The sequence below is a fragment of the Gymnogyps californianus genome, chromosome 13 (genome assembly GCF_018139145.2).
Source record: "Gymnogyps californianus isolate 813 chromosome 13, ASM1813914v2, whole genome shotgun sequence".
NCBI lineage: Eukaryota > Metazoa > Chordata > Aves > Accipitriformes > Cathartidae > Gymnogyps > Gymnogyps californianus.
In genome coordinates, this window is record NC_059483.1 from 3,454,193 (window position 1) to 3,475,159 (window position 20,967).

At 39.8% G+C, this 20,967-nt stretch overlaps 1 protein-coding gene across 5 annotated transcripts in view; it reads right to left on the reverse strand.

Moving 5' to 3' along the window:
• Positions 1-10,346: 10,346 nt before the first annotated feature.
• The window catches only part of LOC127021492 (contactin-6-like), an 82,925-nt gene continuing 72,304 nt past the window's right edge, over positions 10,347-20,967 (reverse strand). For all 5 annotated transcript variants that reach the window (XM_050904578.1, XM_050904579.1, XM_050904580.1 and 2 more), the window contains 6 exons: positions 19,053-19,287; positions 18,381-18,496; positions 16,523-16,709; positions 13,129-13,241; positions 11,266-11,434; positions 10,347-10,558 (listed from right to left, as the gene is read on the reverse strand). In XM_050904578.1, coding sequence (XP_050760535.1) covers positions 10,458-10,558; positions 11,266-11,434; positions 13,129-13,241; positions 16,523-16,709; positions 18,381-18,496; positions 19,053-19,287 — 921 coding nt within the window. In that variant the 3' untranslated portion in view covers positions 10,347-10,457. The remainder of the gene's footprint in view (positions 10,559-11,265; positions 11,435-13,128; positions 13,242-16,522; positions 16,710-18,380; positions 18,497-19,052; positions 19,288-20,967) is intronic.

Consider the following 20,967-nt stretch of genomic DNA (forward strand, 5'->3'; position numbering starts at 1 on the left):
GAGTCTCGTAAACTACTTGCAGTTCTTTGGTTACTAGCAAATTGCTTTAATGAAGACTTGGCGTGGAAAAATAGGTGGGTGTTTTAGTGTACTTAGACGTCAAAAGAAATGTCATAAAAATCAAGTATCTCTGATAACGCAGTATATGATGTGTTTCCCAAACTGAAATTTCCCATCCTCAGAGGGCAGATGTCTTTCTGCCAGTGCCTGCTGGGCTGGGAGAAGCCCGTGGATATGCAGCGAGCATCCTGGCCACCTTGAATGTTGATGAAAGCTGTATTAAACACTGGATATTGTACTGATTAAAAACCCGTGGCATAATTTGGCCTGGGCTATTTAATTTTATTAAATGCCAAGGTATGTATCAGCATAGCCCCGAGTGTTTATGAATCAATAAGTGCTGGCAGGCTTATTTTACTTAAAGTTGTGAACTGCCACAAAGTGGTCACACTATAGTTGATGTCTTTAATTTTTAAAAAAGAATCAATTTGTAGGGCTGGCATGATGGCAAGCAACAGCCATGATTTTATTTCATATGTGCCTTTTAGTGGTTTTTAGAAGATGTTTTATAAACAAAGTTTTAAAGTGCAAGGCATGTTATCATTTTATTTCCTCAGAACAACTAAGTGAGAGAGCCAGCCATGTATTTATAGCAGGATATATTTATGGAAGAAATCTTCCAGCGACGGCGGGGGTAATGGGGAAGGAACACACATCCCCTAATGCAGAGAAATGATTGGGAGCTCATACTTATGAATGTAGTGCCATAGCTAAATTAGACAAATTATTATAGGCTCTAGATACCAATGTCTGCTGCTATACACTGCCTACTATTGCAGAATCACTCGTATGATTTTCCTTCTCAGGGAGACAGGGAAAATAAAAAATGTATTATTCTTTTCATTACACAGCTCTCTATTCTCTGCTCCTTATATATATATTTGTGTGTGTCTGTATATATATATATATAAAAGCTCACTTACTTACTAACTTTTATTTTTAATTTTATTTTTGCTACGTGCACTCATCTCCTCTGTGCGTGCCAAGGGTGGGCGCGTGTAGCTGCAGGGACGCTCGTGCCCCACGCGTTGCACCTACTGCCAGGTACCGCTGGGGCAGCCCAGCCCGCAGCGATTGTGGAGTTGTCTAGTCATTCTTCGAAGACAGAAATTCATTCTGAGGAAAAGAGTGAAACCTAATGTAAATCCATAAAACCAAACTATTCTGTGCATTAAATCCATTGCTTAATGGAATCAGCTTCATCTTTTGGCAACCGATACAATAGGCACAGAATACAGTATCTCTCTTCTAACAGATTATTGTGATACTCAGATAAGAGGAGAGAGGTGTGTGTATATTAAACGGGAGCAAAGGATTATTGTATGACTTACACTTCAAGAGAAATTTTCAAAAGCCTTGTGAAACTCAGTAGCCTGGGAGAATTTCTCTGTTAGAGAGTATCTCTGAACTGGAACAGTGTGGGTGTTCATAGGCATTCTCTATAGAAGCTATTTATCGATCTATAATAATTTTGCTTTACATATTTCACTAGATAATACCTATATACGAATATATAAATAAATATACATATGTAAAAATAAATATAATAATACTGACTTGTAGACTGCATGCAGAACAGATTACATGAAATAACAGTAAAAATGTTTCATCCTCTAGACAATTCTGAAACTTCTTACCACTGTAAATGAGAACGGAAACTGGAATGGTTCAAAAATTTATTCTGAACTGTTATTTTTGAAAACATTAGAAAGTCCTCTTTACTTCCAGTAATGTTGGAGAAATGTTATTATTTTCTAATGTAATGTAAAACTGTGTGTGTCTGTGCCGGCGCACATCTGTGCAAGCTGGAGTGGGAGGGGGTGTAGTAAACAAGATACATTACTCATTACAAACCTAACAAAACTACTAAGTAAAATGTTTATGTGAAGCAAAACAGTGCATGCATCATAAGAAAAAAAAGTCAGAGACTCAGAGACGTTGAAAAAAAATACTCAGTTTAATTCTGAGTCACTGGAAAATATATCTCCTGAAAACATCAAAAATCGGCATGTTCCTGTTAATGTTTTGCTCTGAAGAAACAGTGTTTTCTGATGGGAAACTGTTTCACGACACATTTTCCAACCAGCTTTAGCACAGATACTGCCAATTGTCATCGTGCGGGAAAGTGAAGAGTATATTTTATTTTAGCTTCCATTCCGGCAGCGTGCAGGGAAGTGGCCTCTTTAATAGAAGTCTTTGAGTCAGAGAAGTGGCGGTGAGGAACACCGCCGTTAATGGGACAATAGCCCTGATGTTCCTCTGCCCCTCTCCTGACCTTCAGTAAGCAAAAGCGTTGTTATGAAATCCCGCTCAGTAAAATGGTGTTTCTTCAGACAAGCTCATAAAATCAAATAACGATTGAATTGCCGAATTTCTGGATGCTCAGAGCTGATCATTGCTTTCCCATTTTCTTTTAGTCTTCTTTTTTTAAAACAAGCAGGAAAAACTGCCAGCTAGAGCAGAACTTGTCTGCAGCTGCCCACCTCACTCTTTTTCTCTTTTCCTAGGGCTTGAACAATTGATCTGTCCCACTGACGTTCCTGTATGTTTGCTGTAATTTAGCTGTATCGGCATCTGAAGTAGCTTTTGGCTTTGAGGGCTCATTTAAAATCAAAGAGGAATTGGCTTCGGCACTCCTTGGTGGCTGGCGTGGGGGGAGAGGGGCTGACAAAATTCATGCTTTCTGCTTTCCCTGCAGGGTCTGAGACAAAGTTTTCTCTTTTTCTTTTCTTATTGTTTCCATATTTCTTCATCTGGCCTTTTGTGGGCCTTTTTCCCCCCTGCTCTGTTATGGCTCCTGTAAGCTGTGCAAGATTCTCCAGGAGTGTTAATTCCGTTTGAAATTTGTCATCATAAAAGAAGCGTTGAATCCTCAGTGGGGGGAAAAACAGTATTTGATGTATGGGTTTGCTTTCTTTGTTTGTTTGTTTGTAAATTTTTTAGAAATTCTGCAGGATAGATTTGAAGCCTGGGTTGACAGAGAGCCTCAAAACCGAGAGAACTTACCCATGAGAATATCTGCCTTTGAAGTTAATTCAGTTTTCCAAGCTCCTAATTAAATAGAGAAGCTGCAGGAAGCCACGATACTTGGCATGGGTGGTGGGGCGGATCCGGTGTCATGACCCAGGTACTCGTTCCAACGTGGACTTTGCTTGGCCAGGGTGGCCTGAGAGAACATCTCCACCAGGAGAACAGCTACAAGCCCAGGCGGTGGAACCAGTCAAATGCTTCAGGGGCACGGGATCTTTTCCTTGATTTGGGAAAACTTCAGAACAGTCACGATAAACAATAGTTGTATCCGCTTTATGGCACCGTGAAGCAACGTCCGTATGCCGGAGCCGGCTAGCAGAGGTGCTAGGAATAGCTCTGACTTTGTTTGCTGCAGATAGATAGCGCATTTCCTAATGCAGTAGGGAAAAGAGCAACGTTTCATCCTTGGGGGGGGACCTTGGGATGCCTCAAGCCCTTCCTCGTTAGGAGCCCCTCTGAAGCTCCCAATCTCTTGCTGGATGAAGGGGACAGAGGTATCAGCATTAGAAACAGCAGCAAGCTCTGAAAAATGCGTTCGCCAGTTGAAGTTAGCAGAACGAACAGCAGTTTAATCCTCCTCTTCAAAATTCAAATGCCTGCCTGTCTTTTTACCATCCAAGCCTTCCAGCTTGTTACCTTGCTAAGATTGTGGGCTGGATTTAACCCAGCCAGGGTAATATCATAGGGGTTAAGCCTTGTAACTTCTTTCCTCTGCTCTGCATCAGCGTTTGTCTCCTACTTTTCTCTGCTAGAAGCAGGAATACAAAAAAGTACTTCTAGCTCAGCCAGTGGATGATTTTTATCAGCTCATTTTAGTCAATAAAGAAAGAAGTCAATCACTCCTGGAAAATAGCACTTTCCAGTACTGTATATACCCGGCCAGTACAATTGCAGAATAAATCAATAACCACATTAATCAATACGATGTAAACTGCTGATCTCTGTGGATAAATTGTACTGGTGTAAGAAGGCTTTCAAATAAATTCTAAACCTACTCAAACTGCATAGGCTTTAAATCTACTAAGGGCAGTGGGACACGTGAAAGATTTGTGCTGTTTCTCTTTAAAATCTCTGGGATAGCAGGGCTGCAGAATAATGTAATTAAATCATGCTAGCAGTGCTCACACACTCTCACACACAAAGTCTGCTTCAATGAGAGCCCCAGAAAATATCCCTTAACTCAAATCTGCCAGCAGCAGGGGATTTCTGGCATTGCGCGATGCCTCAGGAGGAAAGGGCAGGCTGAAAAGGAAGGGGTGCACAGAGGAGGGAAGGCTGAGCTGCAATCTGGTTATTTTACAGCCCCAACAGCTGTAGGAGGTTTTACTCCTCTAGGCACCTCCGTTTTTTATAAAACCCTGAACCTAAGCATCTCATTTTTTATTTTACCTATTGCCATAATAGCAGTCCCATGCAAAACTGCCGGCACAGACTACAGACACGTTGCTCGTAAGGGAAGAACTGGGTTATGCCTAAAGAAACTGGACTCGGAGTGGGAGAACGTGGCAGCAGCGTGGCTTGCAGTGGGCTGTCCCTCTGCTCCAGCTGCACTGCCCTGCGTGCGTGGCTGGCAAACAAGCAGAAGGAGACAAACAGGAATATAATTTGTGAAAATTTGTGTTGGGCTTTTCACCGTGGGTCTGAATGTGTTGCGGAAGAATAAATTGTTAGGAGGTGATGGTAGCCATGAAGTTGTACGTGGCGTTAGTGGGAACGCAGAAGGGATGTGCACAGGCGGTGGGTATGGGCTGAAGGGAGATTTCAAGCTTTAGCGTAATAATTCATAGAGCTATGCTGAGCAGGTCAGGGTCATACCAGCCGTTTCTGGCGGAGCCATGCATGGCAGTGTCCAAGCCAGTGCCTTGATTAACCTGGCCCATCTCCCACGCCGTCTGTAGAAAGCTGTATTTACTCAAGTGCAAAAATTCTAGAGACTTGAACGTATCTTGTGAAAAACTTGAATATCGTAAGGGGTCTTCTGGTATCCTTTTGTGTTTCAGAACTGTTCCAATTCATTCTCTAAGGATGGGAAATATTTGTAGCCATTTTTCAGTACTGAAATGCATATATAGAATAGGTTACGTGAAGAAATGATACATAACAGTATCATTAATATGACATTTTAATTGCTACATCAAACATATTTTCAAGTACTAAGTGCTAGGAACTGATAAAAAGAAGAAGTTCATATTAAGAAAAGCCTGAATGATTGAAGCCGTTTAGAGGCCTTTATTATACCATGCTGTCAAAATGTCCAACTGACCTTTTCTACATGGTAAATTTCTCCAAGAAAGATTATATACAAGCTATTTTAATAGCACGGATTTCCCTTGGCCTGACCCCCCCCCCCCTCCCCCCCCATAGTTTTTGGATTAGATAATGGTCAGAGCAAGAGAAATGCCAAATCCTTACTTACACTTTGAAGATGACCAGGGGCATTATATACAAAGTCTCTGCAACCGTATTTAAGTTTTTAGATAGACAGATATTTCTGAATGCATCATTTGCCATTCTTCTACACTTCCAGTCCGTAACAACCCCGTAAGCGGCAGCCCTCCATTAATTCACACTCAGTAGCAGAAGGCAGCCTATAGACATTGTCCTGGTTTCGGCTAGGACAGAGTTCATTTTCTTCCTAGTAGCTGGTATAGTGCTGTGTTTTGGGTTTAGTAGGAAAAGAACGTTGATAACACACTGATGTTTTCAGTTGTTGCTAAGTAGTGTTTATACTAAGTCAAGGATTTCTCAGCTTCTCGTGCCCAGCCAGCAAGAAGGCTGGAGGGGCCCAAGAAGCTGGGAGGGGACACAGCCAGGACAGCTGACCCAAACTGGCCAAAGAGCTATTCCATACCATATGACATCATGCCCAGTATATAAACTGGGGGGAGTTAACTGGGAGGGGGGATCGCGGCTCGGGAACTAACTGGGCATCGGTCAACGAGTGGTGAGCAATTGCATTGTGCATCAGTTGCTTTGTATAGTTTAATTCTTTTAGTATTGCTATTGTCATATTATTATTATCATTATCATTGGTTTTCATTCCTTTCTGTCCTATTAAACTGTCTTTATCTCAACTCATGAGGTTTGTTTTTTTTTTTCCTGATTCTCTCCCCCATCCCAGGGGTGAGGGGGGCAGTGAGCGAGCGGCTGCGTGGTGCTTAGCTGCCGGCGGGGGTTAAACCACGACAGACATTATCTCAGCTCAACGGCTGAGGCAGGCTGGACCACTCCTTGGCATCAATAGCGCACGGACTGCGAGGCGATGTGCATTCCCACCCTACCTGTGCTTTGAGGAGCTCATCAGCCTTGTAGCAATAGTTCAATAGTCCGCTGCTAGTATTACGATACCGCAATCCACGTTCACCCAAAGGCCATACAGCGGCTGCACCTACGCAGGCATTTGAAACCTAATATTCAGGAGCGCTGAGATGCAGCAACCCTCTGGCACTTCGAGGGAAATTGTGGGGGACGGTGCCTTGGAAATACCAGTGCCGGAGGGGATCAAAGGCATTGGTTTATTCAGAGTAGGACAAGTTCTGCCCTAGCTTTTGCCCAGAGAAAGGCAAAGAGCAGTTGGACGCGTACTCCTGGAAAAGACAAAAATCTGTGGAAGGGTGCAGGGAGGGAGGCTGGACCCTCAGATGCTGGCCCACGGCAGCCCAGTGCGTCCCAAAACCTCTCCGAGCACGATTAATTCTCTCTTCCACACAGGCTCTGCAAATCATCGGGGGAAATTCTCTGCAACTGCAGTACAATCAGATATTAATAAAATCTTTTTCTGCTTTTACAACATATTTATACGTAAGTGTGATTTAGAGCTCTGTGTCAAATCGTCACCAGGGCTGCATTCCAATGACCTGCAGAAAACACCGGCTGTTTCTGCACTTCAGGATAATGTTGATTTAGGGGCTGGTACAATAGCACACATGGGCTATTTTATTTAGTTTCTTGGCATTCGTATTCAAAAATTGCCCTATAAAGAAGGGAGAAGGCATTAAAAAAAGTTTAAGTGCTCTTAAATCACAAAGAAACATTGTGTTTAGAGTGAACTGAAACATTTGGATAGACTCAAAATTGCTTTTTTCATGGAGAAATATTTTGTTGATGTGTTAAATTTAAAATGAAAATCTCTGACTGTGACTCTTTTTCATTTTTTGGTACTTTGCTTAGGTTATCAAAATAAAATAGGTATTACTCTTCCAGCTATTTGAAGACTCAGGCTGGTCTGTGATTTGATCTGGTGCCTCTACAATCTGGTACGACTGGGCCCAAGGTTCCCTGCACTGGGCACCTTTAAGTGGGGTTTTTAATTCAGCTTCCTAGTTGCTAAAAATCAGGAGCATTGCAGAGTTTTTTGGTTTACTTTTTCCATTGTTTTTATTTCGACTTCTGGTTTTAGGGGATTTATACTGTTCCTATTTTCAAACTTTTTCCTGCAACCGTGAGTGACAAAACTATTTTTTGACTCTTTCTTTCTTTTAATGAAAGCTGCCAGTCATCTGAACTCTTTCTATTTCAGCATCAGGTGCTTTAATAACATTTTCACGTAAAAAGGAGAGCTGGACTTTCACTGCTTTGGGCAGCGCAGATGTCAGTTCATCCTAGTGAAACACCAAAAAAGAACTGGGGAGCTGAAGAGAAGAAAATGAACCTGCACAACTCAGAGGACTACACTGATTTAGGGAGGATGGGGGGGCTGTCATTATATCTATATTTAAAGGTATTCTCCTTAAGACTGCTTAGAAGTTCGGCTCCCAAGGCAGAACAGTCACTTGGCAATCCACTTGTGCTCCAGCTCTGAGGGAGTTCAGCAAGGGAATAGCTTTACTCATGTTAGTGCTCTTCCTAGGTTGTCCCTTACTTTAAAAACGGCTACTCCCATGGGAATGATAAAACAAGACTAATGTAGAAATTATGAGGTTAAACACTGGAGACATAAAGAGCCTGATTTTGAAAAGTATCTTCTACAGAGAGAAAAGTACCTTGCAAAGAACATCAGTAGAGCATACAGAAATGAAAACAAATCTGAAGAAATGATTCATTGTTTAGTTTCACTGCAAAGAAAAATGTTTTTACTTCATTAGAGTATTATCAAGATTTCTAATACCATATCCACTTCTTTCTAAACTGTTCTCTTCTTGAAAGCTATGTTAAACCTCTTCCTAATAACTCCTGTGATTAGCATCTTTGTAGAAATCCCAGAGCACAGGCTTCTAAAAGTGGCATTATATTTCTAGAGCCTCCCTGTAATTAGGCATCTATCAGGCCTTCTAGTCAGTTGTATACGACTGCTCTGCAGAAAATCTCTCTTCACTTGAACAGAAAGAGATGTTTTGTTTAAACTTAGCAGAAGGGTTGCACTTATGTTATGAAATGTAAGAATTTTAGATTCAGTTTAACTGAAAAAAAAGATGTACCCATTGCTTAACGGACACAAGAAGGTCTGCAAGCGAGCTGCCATGGCAGAGGGCAGTGCCTGCTGGAGACCTACTGGGAAGGGACGATGCAAAGAGCTCTGTCAGAGCTCCACCAAATAGCGGTCAACTCTGTGAAACATTTTGTTGAATTCAGTATGGGGATTATTAAACTTCACCAGGCATAAGTGATACTTGCTTACCCACAGTAAAGAAAAAACCCCAAGTTTCTACAGTCACTTCCTTAGCGAGACTGCAGCTGCACAGCCATGAGAACATGAAACACACGCTCTTTTGGCTTTGATAGTGTCAACACAAGATGCAAATGTTTAACGGTGAGCGCAACTCCAAGTGAAATGCCTTGTCCTAGGGACTTAATGTCCTTTTCACCCTCTGGAGTCCTTAGATCAAAATTGGACGTCGTTCTGTAAGGCGTGCTTTTGCAATGTTGTTATCATTTATGATTTTATTTTATGTGAGTGTGTGTGGAGTTCTCCCTGGAAGTCCAGCACATGGGCTCTGTGAGTAATCTCAGGTACCAAAGTTTTGGTAGCTTCCTATATGAATTCACATTTTAGACTCTCTTGCTGCCAATTTGGCCTCCCATACCCACGGATAAGAAACATGTTTAATATGCTGTTTGAAGGATTATCATGCACAGACGAACCTCTATCCTTTTGCTCACTCGTGTGCTTACACATCACCATCCCCATTTGAACATTTGTCTTTTAAAAAACATTGGGGGATATTCGATTCACTTGTAGTTATAAATGGTTACAAAGAAGACACAACACTTATTTGACAGTGGTGAAAAGAAAATATACTTCACAGTAAAGTGGGAAGGAAGAAAAAGTCCCCCAGTAACCACATGAGACAAAACATACCTTTTATCGGATGTTGTTAAAGTTGATATGAGTGTGACTTCACATTTTGAGCTGTGTCTACTGACGTGAAAGCCATGTTCACTCTGGTGTTTAATTTGTCATTCTAACAAGTCAATAGATTGAAGGGCTTAATTAGATGCTTTTATTTGTATTTCAAGATGATGAAAATCAACGTTCTTCTCCTTTACCTTCATACCCAGCCCAAAGATGAATCTACACTTTCAAGCTACTGCAAAGAATAACAATATCGGATGAGAGAGCAACTGAACCTGCTTGAAGACAGATATATTTCCATCTCCCTTCAGAAAAGGTATTCAGCATCTCTGCTAGTTTTGTTGATCAGAATAGTCTTTACATGAAAAAGTCCTTTAAAAGGTATTTGAGAATATGTAAGGTATCTCATATTATAAAAGGTACTGTCTCATTCAGATCTGGTTCAAGGCTTGCTGATGCCATTGAATGGCTTCCTATTGAATTCAATGGGCTTTGGGTTGGTACATACGATTCCTTTTATTTAAGTTTCCCTTTTCTAAAGAAAATAGTACAGTACACTTCATGTAATGCATCGTATGACACCCCCTGTAATACAATAAGTGCAAAAAGTAAACAAATACCTTTTATTTAATTGAAAGTGGTTTTTTTTACAGGTTACATTGAAGAACGTGAGAGAAATAATTTCCACATCACAAGCAATTCCAAGTCTCTTCTTCTCTCAGTTACAACAGCTTGGCACAGCTCTTTTATGTTTGACATACCATTACACTGGAGTTTCAATAAGAACTACTGCTTGTAAAAGATGTGAGACCACTCTCCTTTACAATCTCAAGTTATGTTTGGCACCACTCCATTTAATTAATGCGTATACATTTATCCATTAATTTCAAAGCTTATTTTTAAAAATTAATGTAATATTGATACTTAATTTTTTCTTAATAATAGACCACTTCTATCTCCCTCCCGCATCCCCACTGTTTTTCTTTATCAGGCATGTTGGTCATGGTGAAGTATTAAGATAAAATCTACACATGGTTTATTTTCAAAAGTCCATGGCTGAGCACTGCTTTACTCATCAGGGAAAAGGGTATATAAGAACAGAACTCAATAGCAGGATCCCAGATGTCAATATATGGTTTACCTTTTGGGACAATTTTATTGCTCCAGAGCTTAAACCTGTAAAAATATAAACACACAACATTTTCTGACAAAAGTAAGTTTGTATCAAAAAAAAGTTTTTCTATGCCTTCTAGCATAACAGTAATCTTTGTTCCATTTTCAAAATGAAACATTATCCACAAAGGTTATTCCTATTCATTTATTTTTTAAGTCGTAGCAGCAATTCCGTGGAGGATGGTTTTGAATCAGCTTCCCACCCTCCCGGTGAATAACCGCTTTTAGGAGGGTTTTGGCTAGTTTGTTGCAAAACTATGCTCCATTTTGCATGAATAATAAGGTACTTAGGAGAGCAGAGGCTGGACCCTGGGCAAGCCCACCCCAGCCATGGAGCAGGGCTGAGGTTCTCTGTTTCAGCAGCAGAGCAGCAGCTCCAGAGCAGATTAAGAGCCCCATGGTATGTGAGAGCTGCAGCTTTGACTTTAGCAAGAAAGCTTATTTCTCTGTCCTTCCCTGAGCATTACAGGCCAGGGCAGCTGGAGACCTACACTAAAAATAAGGTCACATCTAGGTGTTGTGCAAAATACTTTCTCCGCTAACGAATCTGAGAGTACCAGAGACTAATCTACATGTACCCACCTTTACAAAGCAACAGGAGGGAGGCTACCTATGGTAATGGAAAGTCTGTTAATCCATTGTACTTCTTAGAGGCACACAGATTTCTTATTATGCAATAACATTCAGAGAAAAAAAAAAATCCCACGTACTTGATATTTTTGGAATCCTAATTTCCTCACTGCTGCTGCCATCCCCACCGTCACTGACTGTTCTTATTTCTATGAGATAATCTTCTTCGAATGGTACCAGAAGTTCAGCTGAAGTGTTGTTTGTCTCCAGTATATGTGTTTTGCTATGTCTGTTTTGTCTATACAAAATCTAAGTAAAAAGGGATTAAAGTAAAACAAGAGTTATCTAATTTTTTTTAAGTTTTAATGGCTTTTTTTTTGGCTGAGAATATCTTCTGTCATGTCCCAAACTTTTCAGAGCACTCTCAGCATCCTGCAGAGTATTAATTCAAAACATAGAAATATATTCTGCAGAATTTTGTGATGGGGACCACAGCGGGCATTTACTCCAACTTTCAGGAGAGCCTTTGTCTGCTAGAACTGAGGCTCACCTTGAAAGTAGGGTTATGAAATCCTCATCCAATACGCTTATGCTCTTCTGTAAATATGGAGGTCAGACACACCTTTAAATAAGACTTCAATCTGTAACACCTTTTATATCCAGAACTCATCTGACACTTCAGGAACTGAGGTTTTAGGGTTTCTTTTTAAATGTTGCCTGGTTGTGGTGAGCATTTATAGTCAAATAGAAATATTCACATTGACTTCTGTGTAAAATTACCACCTGCTAATGAAAACTTGGGACATTGCATAGCAGTATGTTTTTAAAGACTTCAAGAAAGGACAGAAATTTGGATAGTAGCATCTGGGTTTCCACTTAGGAAGCACACTTCTACAACTAAACATGACGGATCCAGCTCCTGCTTGCACTTAGGTCTTTTTGCTAATGAATCATTGGGCCAAGGAGTAGAGCAGCTTGGGGGGTCTAGACAGGGACCCTACAGACTATGAACAGCTTTTTTTCCTCCAAGAAGCCTTTCTTCCTTGCTAGCACATCAATGACAGTGTTTGACTCCTTTCTCTTGACAATCTTTTGACATATTTATGCTAAGAAGAGCAACCGAAGAGCAAAGCAGAAGGAGAAACAGGGATCATACAATAAATACTGCAGCAAGTACTTAAAGCACTCTTTCCACGTCAAAATGTAATAAGTAAGTGTAGCCTAGAAGCAGGTAGGTTAGACACAAAAGAAAAAAGCTTAATAGTCTAGTTTTAACTTTTTCCCCAGTGTGTGGAGCTACTCAAACACACTCACTAGGGTGTAAAAGAATATGATCTCAAGAAAGATTGCAAGGAGGGGTTTTTTTGTGTCCTTTTCCTCCCTAGACATAAATAACTCTGTGTAGACACTAAAATGCCTAGCAACATGAGGATCTTGATCCTGAGAACCTTTCCTCACGAAAGCACTCTCCACTTCCATTTTCACAGTCCTTCAGGAGTAAAAAAGTCTTTCCATAAGTCTTTTGGGGTCAGAGTCACTGCAAACAAACTTTAAATGAAATTTTTCTTTCCTTTAAAAATAGATTTATGAGAGTGCTTTTTACTTCATTCACATTGATCTTTACCTGAGTATCTTCCTATCTCTTTTCAAAAGTACGTTTATGAATTGCCAGAGAGTGAGAACTTTTAAATGTGTTTTATGCCTGTCTTTAATACTTAAGAGACTGTTCTCTACTTCTTATATATGTGTGAAACTCCTTCCCCGAGAAGATGTGAATGCAAGATTTTTAGATGAGGGACAGAAAATCCGTGTGTTGGGATAAAGAGGTCCTACTCTGAAGGAACACAGCCATTCTTCCATTGTATAAATGTCAGCCAACCATCCCAGTAACTCCAGAAAAGCCACTGTTTTCCAGGTAACGAACAGTCACCTTTCAACAAGTCACTGTTTGTACCTCTATTATAAACATCATGTCTGATTAATGAGGTAAAGAAATGACTTACTTTGTAGCCTAGCACCTCTGATTCATTCTCCATTGTTTTTACGTGTTCCCAGTTCAAGCAGATTTTGGAATTTGTCAGCTTCCAGGCGATGTTCGCTGGTGGTTGACTTGGTGCTTTAAAGAAAAGATGATGATAATCACAAGATACAACTGAGTCTTAATTTGCATTGTGCAATTGAATGAGCTGCTGACATGGAAGTAGCAAATGCATGAGTGATTCAAATCTAAAAGAGTAAAAAAAATTTCCAGTCCATCATTGCTCTCGTATTAGTCAGAATAAAGATCTATTCATAGCACAAACCCACTTACTGTGAGAGTTCATTTTTGAAATTAGGAAAAGCCTGGCAGTGTCTGACAGTTCAAGTTACATTTGATAGATTTTGTTTAAGTACTGTGTTGTTCCTATCTGTATTGTAATGTACTAGAGAATGTTTTGCTGTATGGATTTCAGAAAAAGCTAAAACTAAGAGCAAAATACAAAAGACAAGATTTTCATCAGCCATGAAGACAGGTTACAAAGAGCTACACATTAAAGTCTCCATGTGATCCATCATGAAACATTGTAGGATTTTATAAATTCTCAGCACAATAGGCTGAGAGTAACTTTTCAAAGGTTTTTTTTATGCCTAAGTGCCAGGACTTTGAAAATTTGCCTACAAGTGACTGAAATCGAATCCTATGTGAACATGTGAAGTTGAAAGTGTGCCTTTGAACTGCATCTCAGATTTAGAACAACACACTATCTCCTTCTCCATGGTGCGTCCTCCAGACCCTGCCTGGGAGGATGGCACTGGGGGTGTTAGAGGAAATAAGGACTTGAACAGAATTAAGAAAAAGGAGGAGAGATTTGGAGAAACATGTTGTGAGTATCGCAGACCTGACTTTAAAATGCTTAACTTCTAGGATCCTTCTTTTCTCCCTACGGTTCCTATATATTGATGATTAATGTATGTAACTTGGAAGGTACTCTTGATTTGGTAATACTCCACAATTTCTTTCATTTCCCATGGAGACAGAATAAATTGATGGTGCCTGTTGTTTCATATCTATCTGCTTCATGACTTTGGAGAAATTTAATCCATCCCACTGGTAGGGAAAGGAGGTGTTAGTGGACCACTCAGGTGAATATAGGGAGATGTCCTTCCATGAGCCATACTGTCAGCACTGGAAAAAGATTAATTTTCTTTTTGAAGGCATTTATATACATTCACGTACATGAAACTGCAAATTTAATTAAATGTTGTTTGAAACCTTTGTTGCTTTCACCAAATATTTTATATAAGGAACTTGGTAACAAAAAACTCACAAGAGGCAAAGGATGTCAAATACTTCATTGACTGTGTACTCTGAAAAGTCTTGGAAGCACTCAAAAATGGGTGAATACTGCCTTATTCAATGCTTTTTAGCATAGCACTTAAAACAATCTTAATTCATAGTCTTTGAGCTGAAAAACCACCACAGGATGATTTTTAAAACAAAGTTATCTGGTTTTGCTACACAGCCAGGGAGCAGAATAGGTGGTAACGTAGCACTTCCCCAAGTCCATAGTAATATCCGCAAGCAAAAACACTGCAAACAGTTCTTCAGATCTCAGATTAGCAGATCATTTCCTCAAGTAATTTATTGTAATCAACTTTGTCAAGAATAATAGAAGTCCCAAGGATATGCTTAAGTTTATTAAGTTAATGACGTTACTCTCATGTTTTAGGTAACACTTGGCTTTGTTGCTGTACTGAGTTGAGGTTTACCCTTGCAAAGTATTTCTAATATCTATATTTGGCAGAAGGACCATTTTAGTTACGCTTAGTCTCTACAATAATGGCATGCACAGAACATTGTGGGAATCCTGGACGATGAGTAAGAAGACAGAGCTATTACCTTGAAGCTAAAGCTCCTGCTGTAGATGCACATGGTTTATATTCTCTTGACATATTATCTCTACTCATATTGAAAGTGCTTGCATCTTTCAAAGACTAGAGCTTAAAATTTTAATACAAGTTTTTAAATATTAAAAGGGTTATTTTGACTTTAATTTTTAAATGAACCATTAGCACAATCCTGAATTTGACAGAAGATGAAGTCAATGTAAAACAAAGCAAATTTATTCCTTATATGTCTTGTCACTTGACTGCCATGTCTTTAACTTGTCTTTCATACATATGCACATACGAATATAGAGAATAATTTCCAGAGATGAGTCTATTTTCCATTAATAAATTGCCTGTGAGAAGAGTCCTGTTTGAGTCCTTAAGAAATACCTTCTCTGGCTTTATTTTGGTTTATGTTATTTGAATTAAATGGTAACTTTTATCATTAACTCATTTTTCAAGTTGGTTCCTGTCTTGCACTTTGAGCAATAACATGGAACAGCACATAGGCAAGAGGAAAATTGGTGAAAGACAGGAGAAATATTTCCCTTTTTGTGCAAAAGGGCTGATTGATTGTTTACTGGGAAAAGATGGTCCAAAGAAAGTATAAAAAAAGGAATGCTTAAACAGAAATGAATTTTGGGCACCCTGGTACATAGCGGATTACCAAGATTTCCTGCTTTATGACTATTTTGCTCTTAGTGAACATTTACTTCATGGGTTCAATCCTGCAGGACGGTGCTCAGTGCTTCCTTGTTACCTTGGAGGATGGCGCCACGAAAGCATTGGTTTCATGAAGTTGCTTCTGACAAACAGAATAGCATATGTTTTTGCTTCTACAATTGCAGAAAATTTTAAAAATTAATGACTGAATACTATTTATATGAATGTATCCTATATGCTACCTTCTGTAGCGCACAGTTTAGAGGTCTCAAAAAAGCACTGTATTTGGAGCATTCAACACTTTTCTTTAAAACTATGGGTTTAAAAAACCAAACCCATATTCCCGCACCTAAATCTGTTGTTTGACCTGTGGAACATCTTTCCTTTATTGACGCTGCATCTCTTTTGAAATCTCCTGAAAGCAAGTGGCATGCTGTTGCAAAGCAAAAGGAAATCCTTCCTAACGGTTGCTATGCTGTAGGAATACAAACACCGGTGTTATCTAATTTTGTAGGTGTACAGAATTACTTCAGCATATAAATAGAATAGGGTAAATGAAATAATAACCTGATTTAAGTTGATGAGAATTTTGGCTTCCATTGAGACAGACCTGAAGCTAAATATTATATTAATGTCTTAAATACCAGAGTCTGAGTAAACCTGACGGTGACCACAAAAATATTGTCAGGGAAGAGATAAAGAAGTTTCTTAGTCACAGATTTTGTTGCTTAATTTTACAAAGAAATTTGGGATCCAGTTTTCTTTGATATTGCAACATTTAGCAGAGATGGGTCATGGTAAGCTGAAATGTCACTATCACACTTGGGAGTTTGCAACATTTGTTGTACAAAATTGAATACTCACGTGATTTTTTAGTGGTGACATTTACCGGGGTGCTAGAGGGCCCCGTCCCTGCAGTGTTGTAAGCTCGAACTGTTGCAAAATACAGTGTGTTAGCTTTTAGTCCTGTGATATTTTTGGCTGTTACATTCCCATTGACTCTGACTTTACCAGCTGTGCTTTCCTTGGGATCATCAGTCCAATATAAAACCTGAAAAGCGAGAACAAAGAGCAGGCAACTCATTGTTTTCCATCAATTACAGATTTGGCTGGGAAGCAGACATGCTGACAATGAAGATTTCAAGGAATACAGGAAATTTTTTTATTCAAAACTAGCAGGAAATAGAACGAAGCATGAATATTTATAGAGAAGAAATAAAATTTCAGAGCCTGAATACCAATTAAGGAAGTAAATGAAATCCTTAACTTTATAGGTGTCCAAAAGGAAACTTTTGATAAGGTGAGAAATTTTAAAAGCTTGTTTGGTTTTATGGTTTGAACACCTTTGAAGAAAACTTTAAAAGATACAAAGAAACATTTATCTCAGTCATCTAAGAGGTTTTTTTAATTATTTTGTATCCTGCCTCTAGTTTTGATTCAGTGACAGCTATTTAGACCTGGGTTTTTTTTTTTTCAGTAAGTAATTGATTTAAGAAGGTTTGTGTACTGTACATGACTCCTGTAACCTTCATTTATACTTTTGTAATGATAGGACAGAATTTAAAGTATTTCTGACTTGCTTTACTCTTGGTTTATCTTATTAAAAAGTAAAATAATAATAAAAAAATTGTTTCACTGTGCAAGTAAAATGCCCAGGAATCACATCTGAGGTTACTTTGAAGTACCCCAGTTATTAATACAAAAATCTGCTCCCCTCTCGCCTCTGCTGGAGGCAGCTCTGGTCTGTCCTGTGGATGTGGGATGCAGCTGACACTGGGTTTCTGCTCCCACTGGGTGCTGGAGCCCAGAGCAACGCCAGAAGCAGCACAGCTGGCTGAGTGCCGCCAGGGTCTGGCAGCATCCGTGCAACCTCGCAGCTCCCCCTGCTGAGACCCCGAAATGCCTGTCCCTGGATCCGGCCCTGGACCTGATGCCATGACACCAGCAACGCACCCCAGTGCACAGGGCAAAAAACCTGCCAGTTATTAGTGAATGAGCAGGTGCTCACTACGAAGAGCCTCAAGTTGCACCAGGGGAGGTTTAGATTGGATATTAGCAAAAATTTCTTCACCGAAAGGGTTGTCAAGCATTGGAACAGGCTGCCCAGGGAAGTGGTTGAGTCACCATCCTTGGAGGTATTTAAAAGATGTGTAGATGTGGTGCTTAGGGACATGGTTTAGTGGTGGACTTGGCAGTGTTAGGTTTACAGTTGGACTTGATGATCTTAAAGGTCTTTTCCAAACTAAATGATTCTATGATTCTAAGAGAAGTGAGAAGCCAAAAGCCTTTCAAATACACCACAGCACAAGCTTTGGATAGCAATGAAATGCGTTTATCCTGGTTTCTTCTGTAAGCAATGTTATGGGTCATGTGCATGCCCCCAAACTATCAAGTACCCCATCATGCTCAGACAGCGTTACAGCTCTGCAAGAGGAGGGAGGATCAGCTTTGTTTTGTGGAATCAAGCATGAGTCCTTTTATAGTAGTCATCACAAATGATTAACCTTGAGGTTTTAATTTACATTACAAAAAGTCTGGGACAGAGCTGCAGTCCTGGTCTGGAAAAGCTTGTGATTATCTCAGGTAAAATGTTGCTAATGAGAGTCAGGTGAAGAGCTCCATTGTCTGTTGACTTGGAAGGAAGGGAGAAGGAACCAAAATACTAATGTGGCCAGGAAAGGGACATCTGTAAGGTGTCAGACACCAGCACCAGCTGCCTCACCTCGTAGCCCAGCACCCTGCCCGTGTGCCTGTTCCATGCGATGGGCTGCCAGGAGACCTCCACCTCCGCCGCCGAAACACTCAGTGCCGAAGCCACCGCTGGTGCTATCTGCGGCTCTGGGTGACGGGAGAAAACACAGCTGGTGGAACATTTGTGTTATCAAAAGGGTGTTATGGCAGGAACTGAGGGAGATTCAAGAAAAGAGGAAGGGATTCTGGGGGGAAGCAGCAGGCAGAGGCTCAGGAAACCTGGTGTGAATCGCTAGCTTTGCTACCCATTTATCGTGGAACATCAGCAAAACCTGTTTTCAAAATTGGTCATTACCCATAAGCTGGGACAGATTTTCAGAGGAGATCAGCTGCAATGAGTGGTCTGAAAAGCTAGACCCTCTGAGAGCTACACTTGTGAATGTCTCCCGATTTTCCCAGCCCACTCAGTGGGAGCTCCCTGGGGACAAATAAGTTGAAACATGCTGTCTACTTAAAGCAATTCTGAAAATCTGCCCCTTGCTTTTTTTCGCTTCAATTTCCCACCTTCTTTCTTGTGTCTCTTGTCAATCTTCAATGAGTAGCTTTGAGCAGGCTCCTTAATATCCCTGTGGAGATCTGTCTGATCATATCTGGGACCTATTGATGCTATACAACCATTACTAATAAGAGGAACAGGCATTACCGTCTTCTCCCGAGTAGACAATGGATATGGAGCTCAGGGTCCCTTCTCCTTCGTTGTTGTAGACACCAACTTTCACTTCAAAAGGAGAGAGAGGTGTAATGCTTTCATTCCTATAAACATATTTGCTTGCTTCCACTGAAGCCACCACTGCTTTTGTCCAGGTTGTTGAGCCAAGAGGATGAAACATAACGATGTAGCCAAAACCTTCCCCATTTTGTAGTTCTTCTGGAACTGGCTGTAGTGACAAGGCAGTCAGTCAATAAGCATTTGCAAGTACACACTGTTTTAATTGAATCTTCATTCTCTGAGAATATTGTAGTGGTATTGATTGAGTTGACTGTGCCTTAGAGAAGATAATAATGTTTGCTCCTTCAGTCAATGGAATATTGAAATAAAAATCAAAATAATAAATCTATTGAGGCAATCAATTTAGAAACAAAAGATCTGATCAGCTCCATTAAAGTTATTCTCTTTCAGGCATGAAGTTTTCAAAATTAAAAGCATTTCACTCAGTACAGGTTGTAGCTGATTTTTTTTTCCCCAAGGGGTATATGAATGCTAATTTTAAATAAATGATTTTTAACAAAAAAAAGAGTCGGGAAAGGAGCAAATGTATACACAGAAGTGTGTGTCAGCTGTATAATTGCCTGCATACGAGTACATATTTTTTTTAGCACAAGTGAAAGTCTGACGCGCATGAACATATTCTTATTTAAGTTTGTTTAGAACAGCAATGTTATTGCAAGTCAACATGGCAAAATTAATGTTTCTATTAATAAAATCTCATGTCAAGATATGTATTAATGACTCATACTGAACAGGCAATTACATCAACACTGTATCCAGCATGAACCTTTTTGTTTTCATGGGATAAAAATACTTCTACATTGGCTTCTCAAAGCAAGAGAACATTTATGAAACAAGAAAAGATCAGTAGCACATGGAGGAAGGAAGAGTTTCTCAGCAAAACTTCATTTATTTTAGATGCTTGCATCAAAGTAAGGTGCATGGAAAAGCAGACATAGAAAATGGTGCAAAAAGAGAGAGAAAAACATAGGGCCAGAACCGCAGCCCCTGTGATCGTTCCTGGCTCCAATCTCCTCTCCTGCAGAGAAACTCCTGAGAGCACTAATGGTGTGAGAAGATGGGAGGAAAAAAATCAGGAAGTAGATCAGAAGATTTCAGGGCACTTATTTTATTCTTTTCTTCATAAATTCCTTCTAATTTTAATAATAAGCCTGGCCTGACATATATAACAAACGTGTCTTTCCTTAAATGTTTTACAAACATTAATTCCCCAATATGCCCCCTTCTATCTCTTTTCCAGTCCTGAGAGAGTTAAGTGTGAGGGATGATGGTGCACTAGGGATTTATAAGAGTTCAAGCCACTTTCTAGAGCATTTAATTTGTTTTTGAGGCTTCTGTGATCTCAGATTTAATCAAGATGTTTAGTGAGTTCATCACAGAAAGCTGGAGAGTTGTGTTCAGTGTTGTTAGCTTGGCATAATTAGTATTTCTTCTGACTATTTTTCAGGACACACTATGGAGTCCAACAGGATAATTTGATTGAGATCTCTCAGGTTGTTTTCAATTTTCATGTTCTTCTGCCCCCAAAGAGTAGATCAGTAGATGAGAAAATGAAACAAAAGAGTGAAAGATGCATATGGAGGAAAACTTAGTTCAGTAAAAGTGAAGTTTCACTCTGTTTGGAGCATTGAGAGGGGAAAGCGTTGGCAATATTATTTATCTAGTGGGGATTTTTTTCTTCTGAGCTTGTTTTTTTCCTATCACTTCCCTTCCTCTCCCAAAAGGCTGGTTAAATGGCATTTTTTTTAACATATAGGAGAACACATGTAACTCACTCAGCTGATGAATAACATCACTTTTAGTTTAATTTAATTCTTTTCCTTTCCTT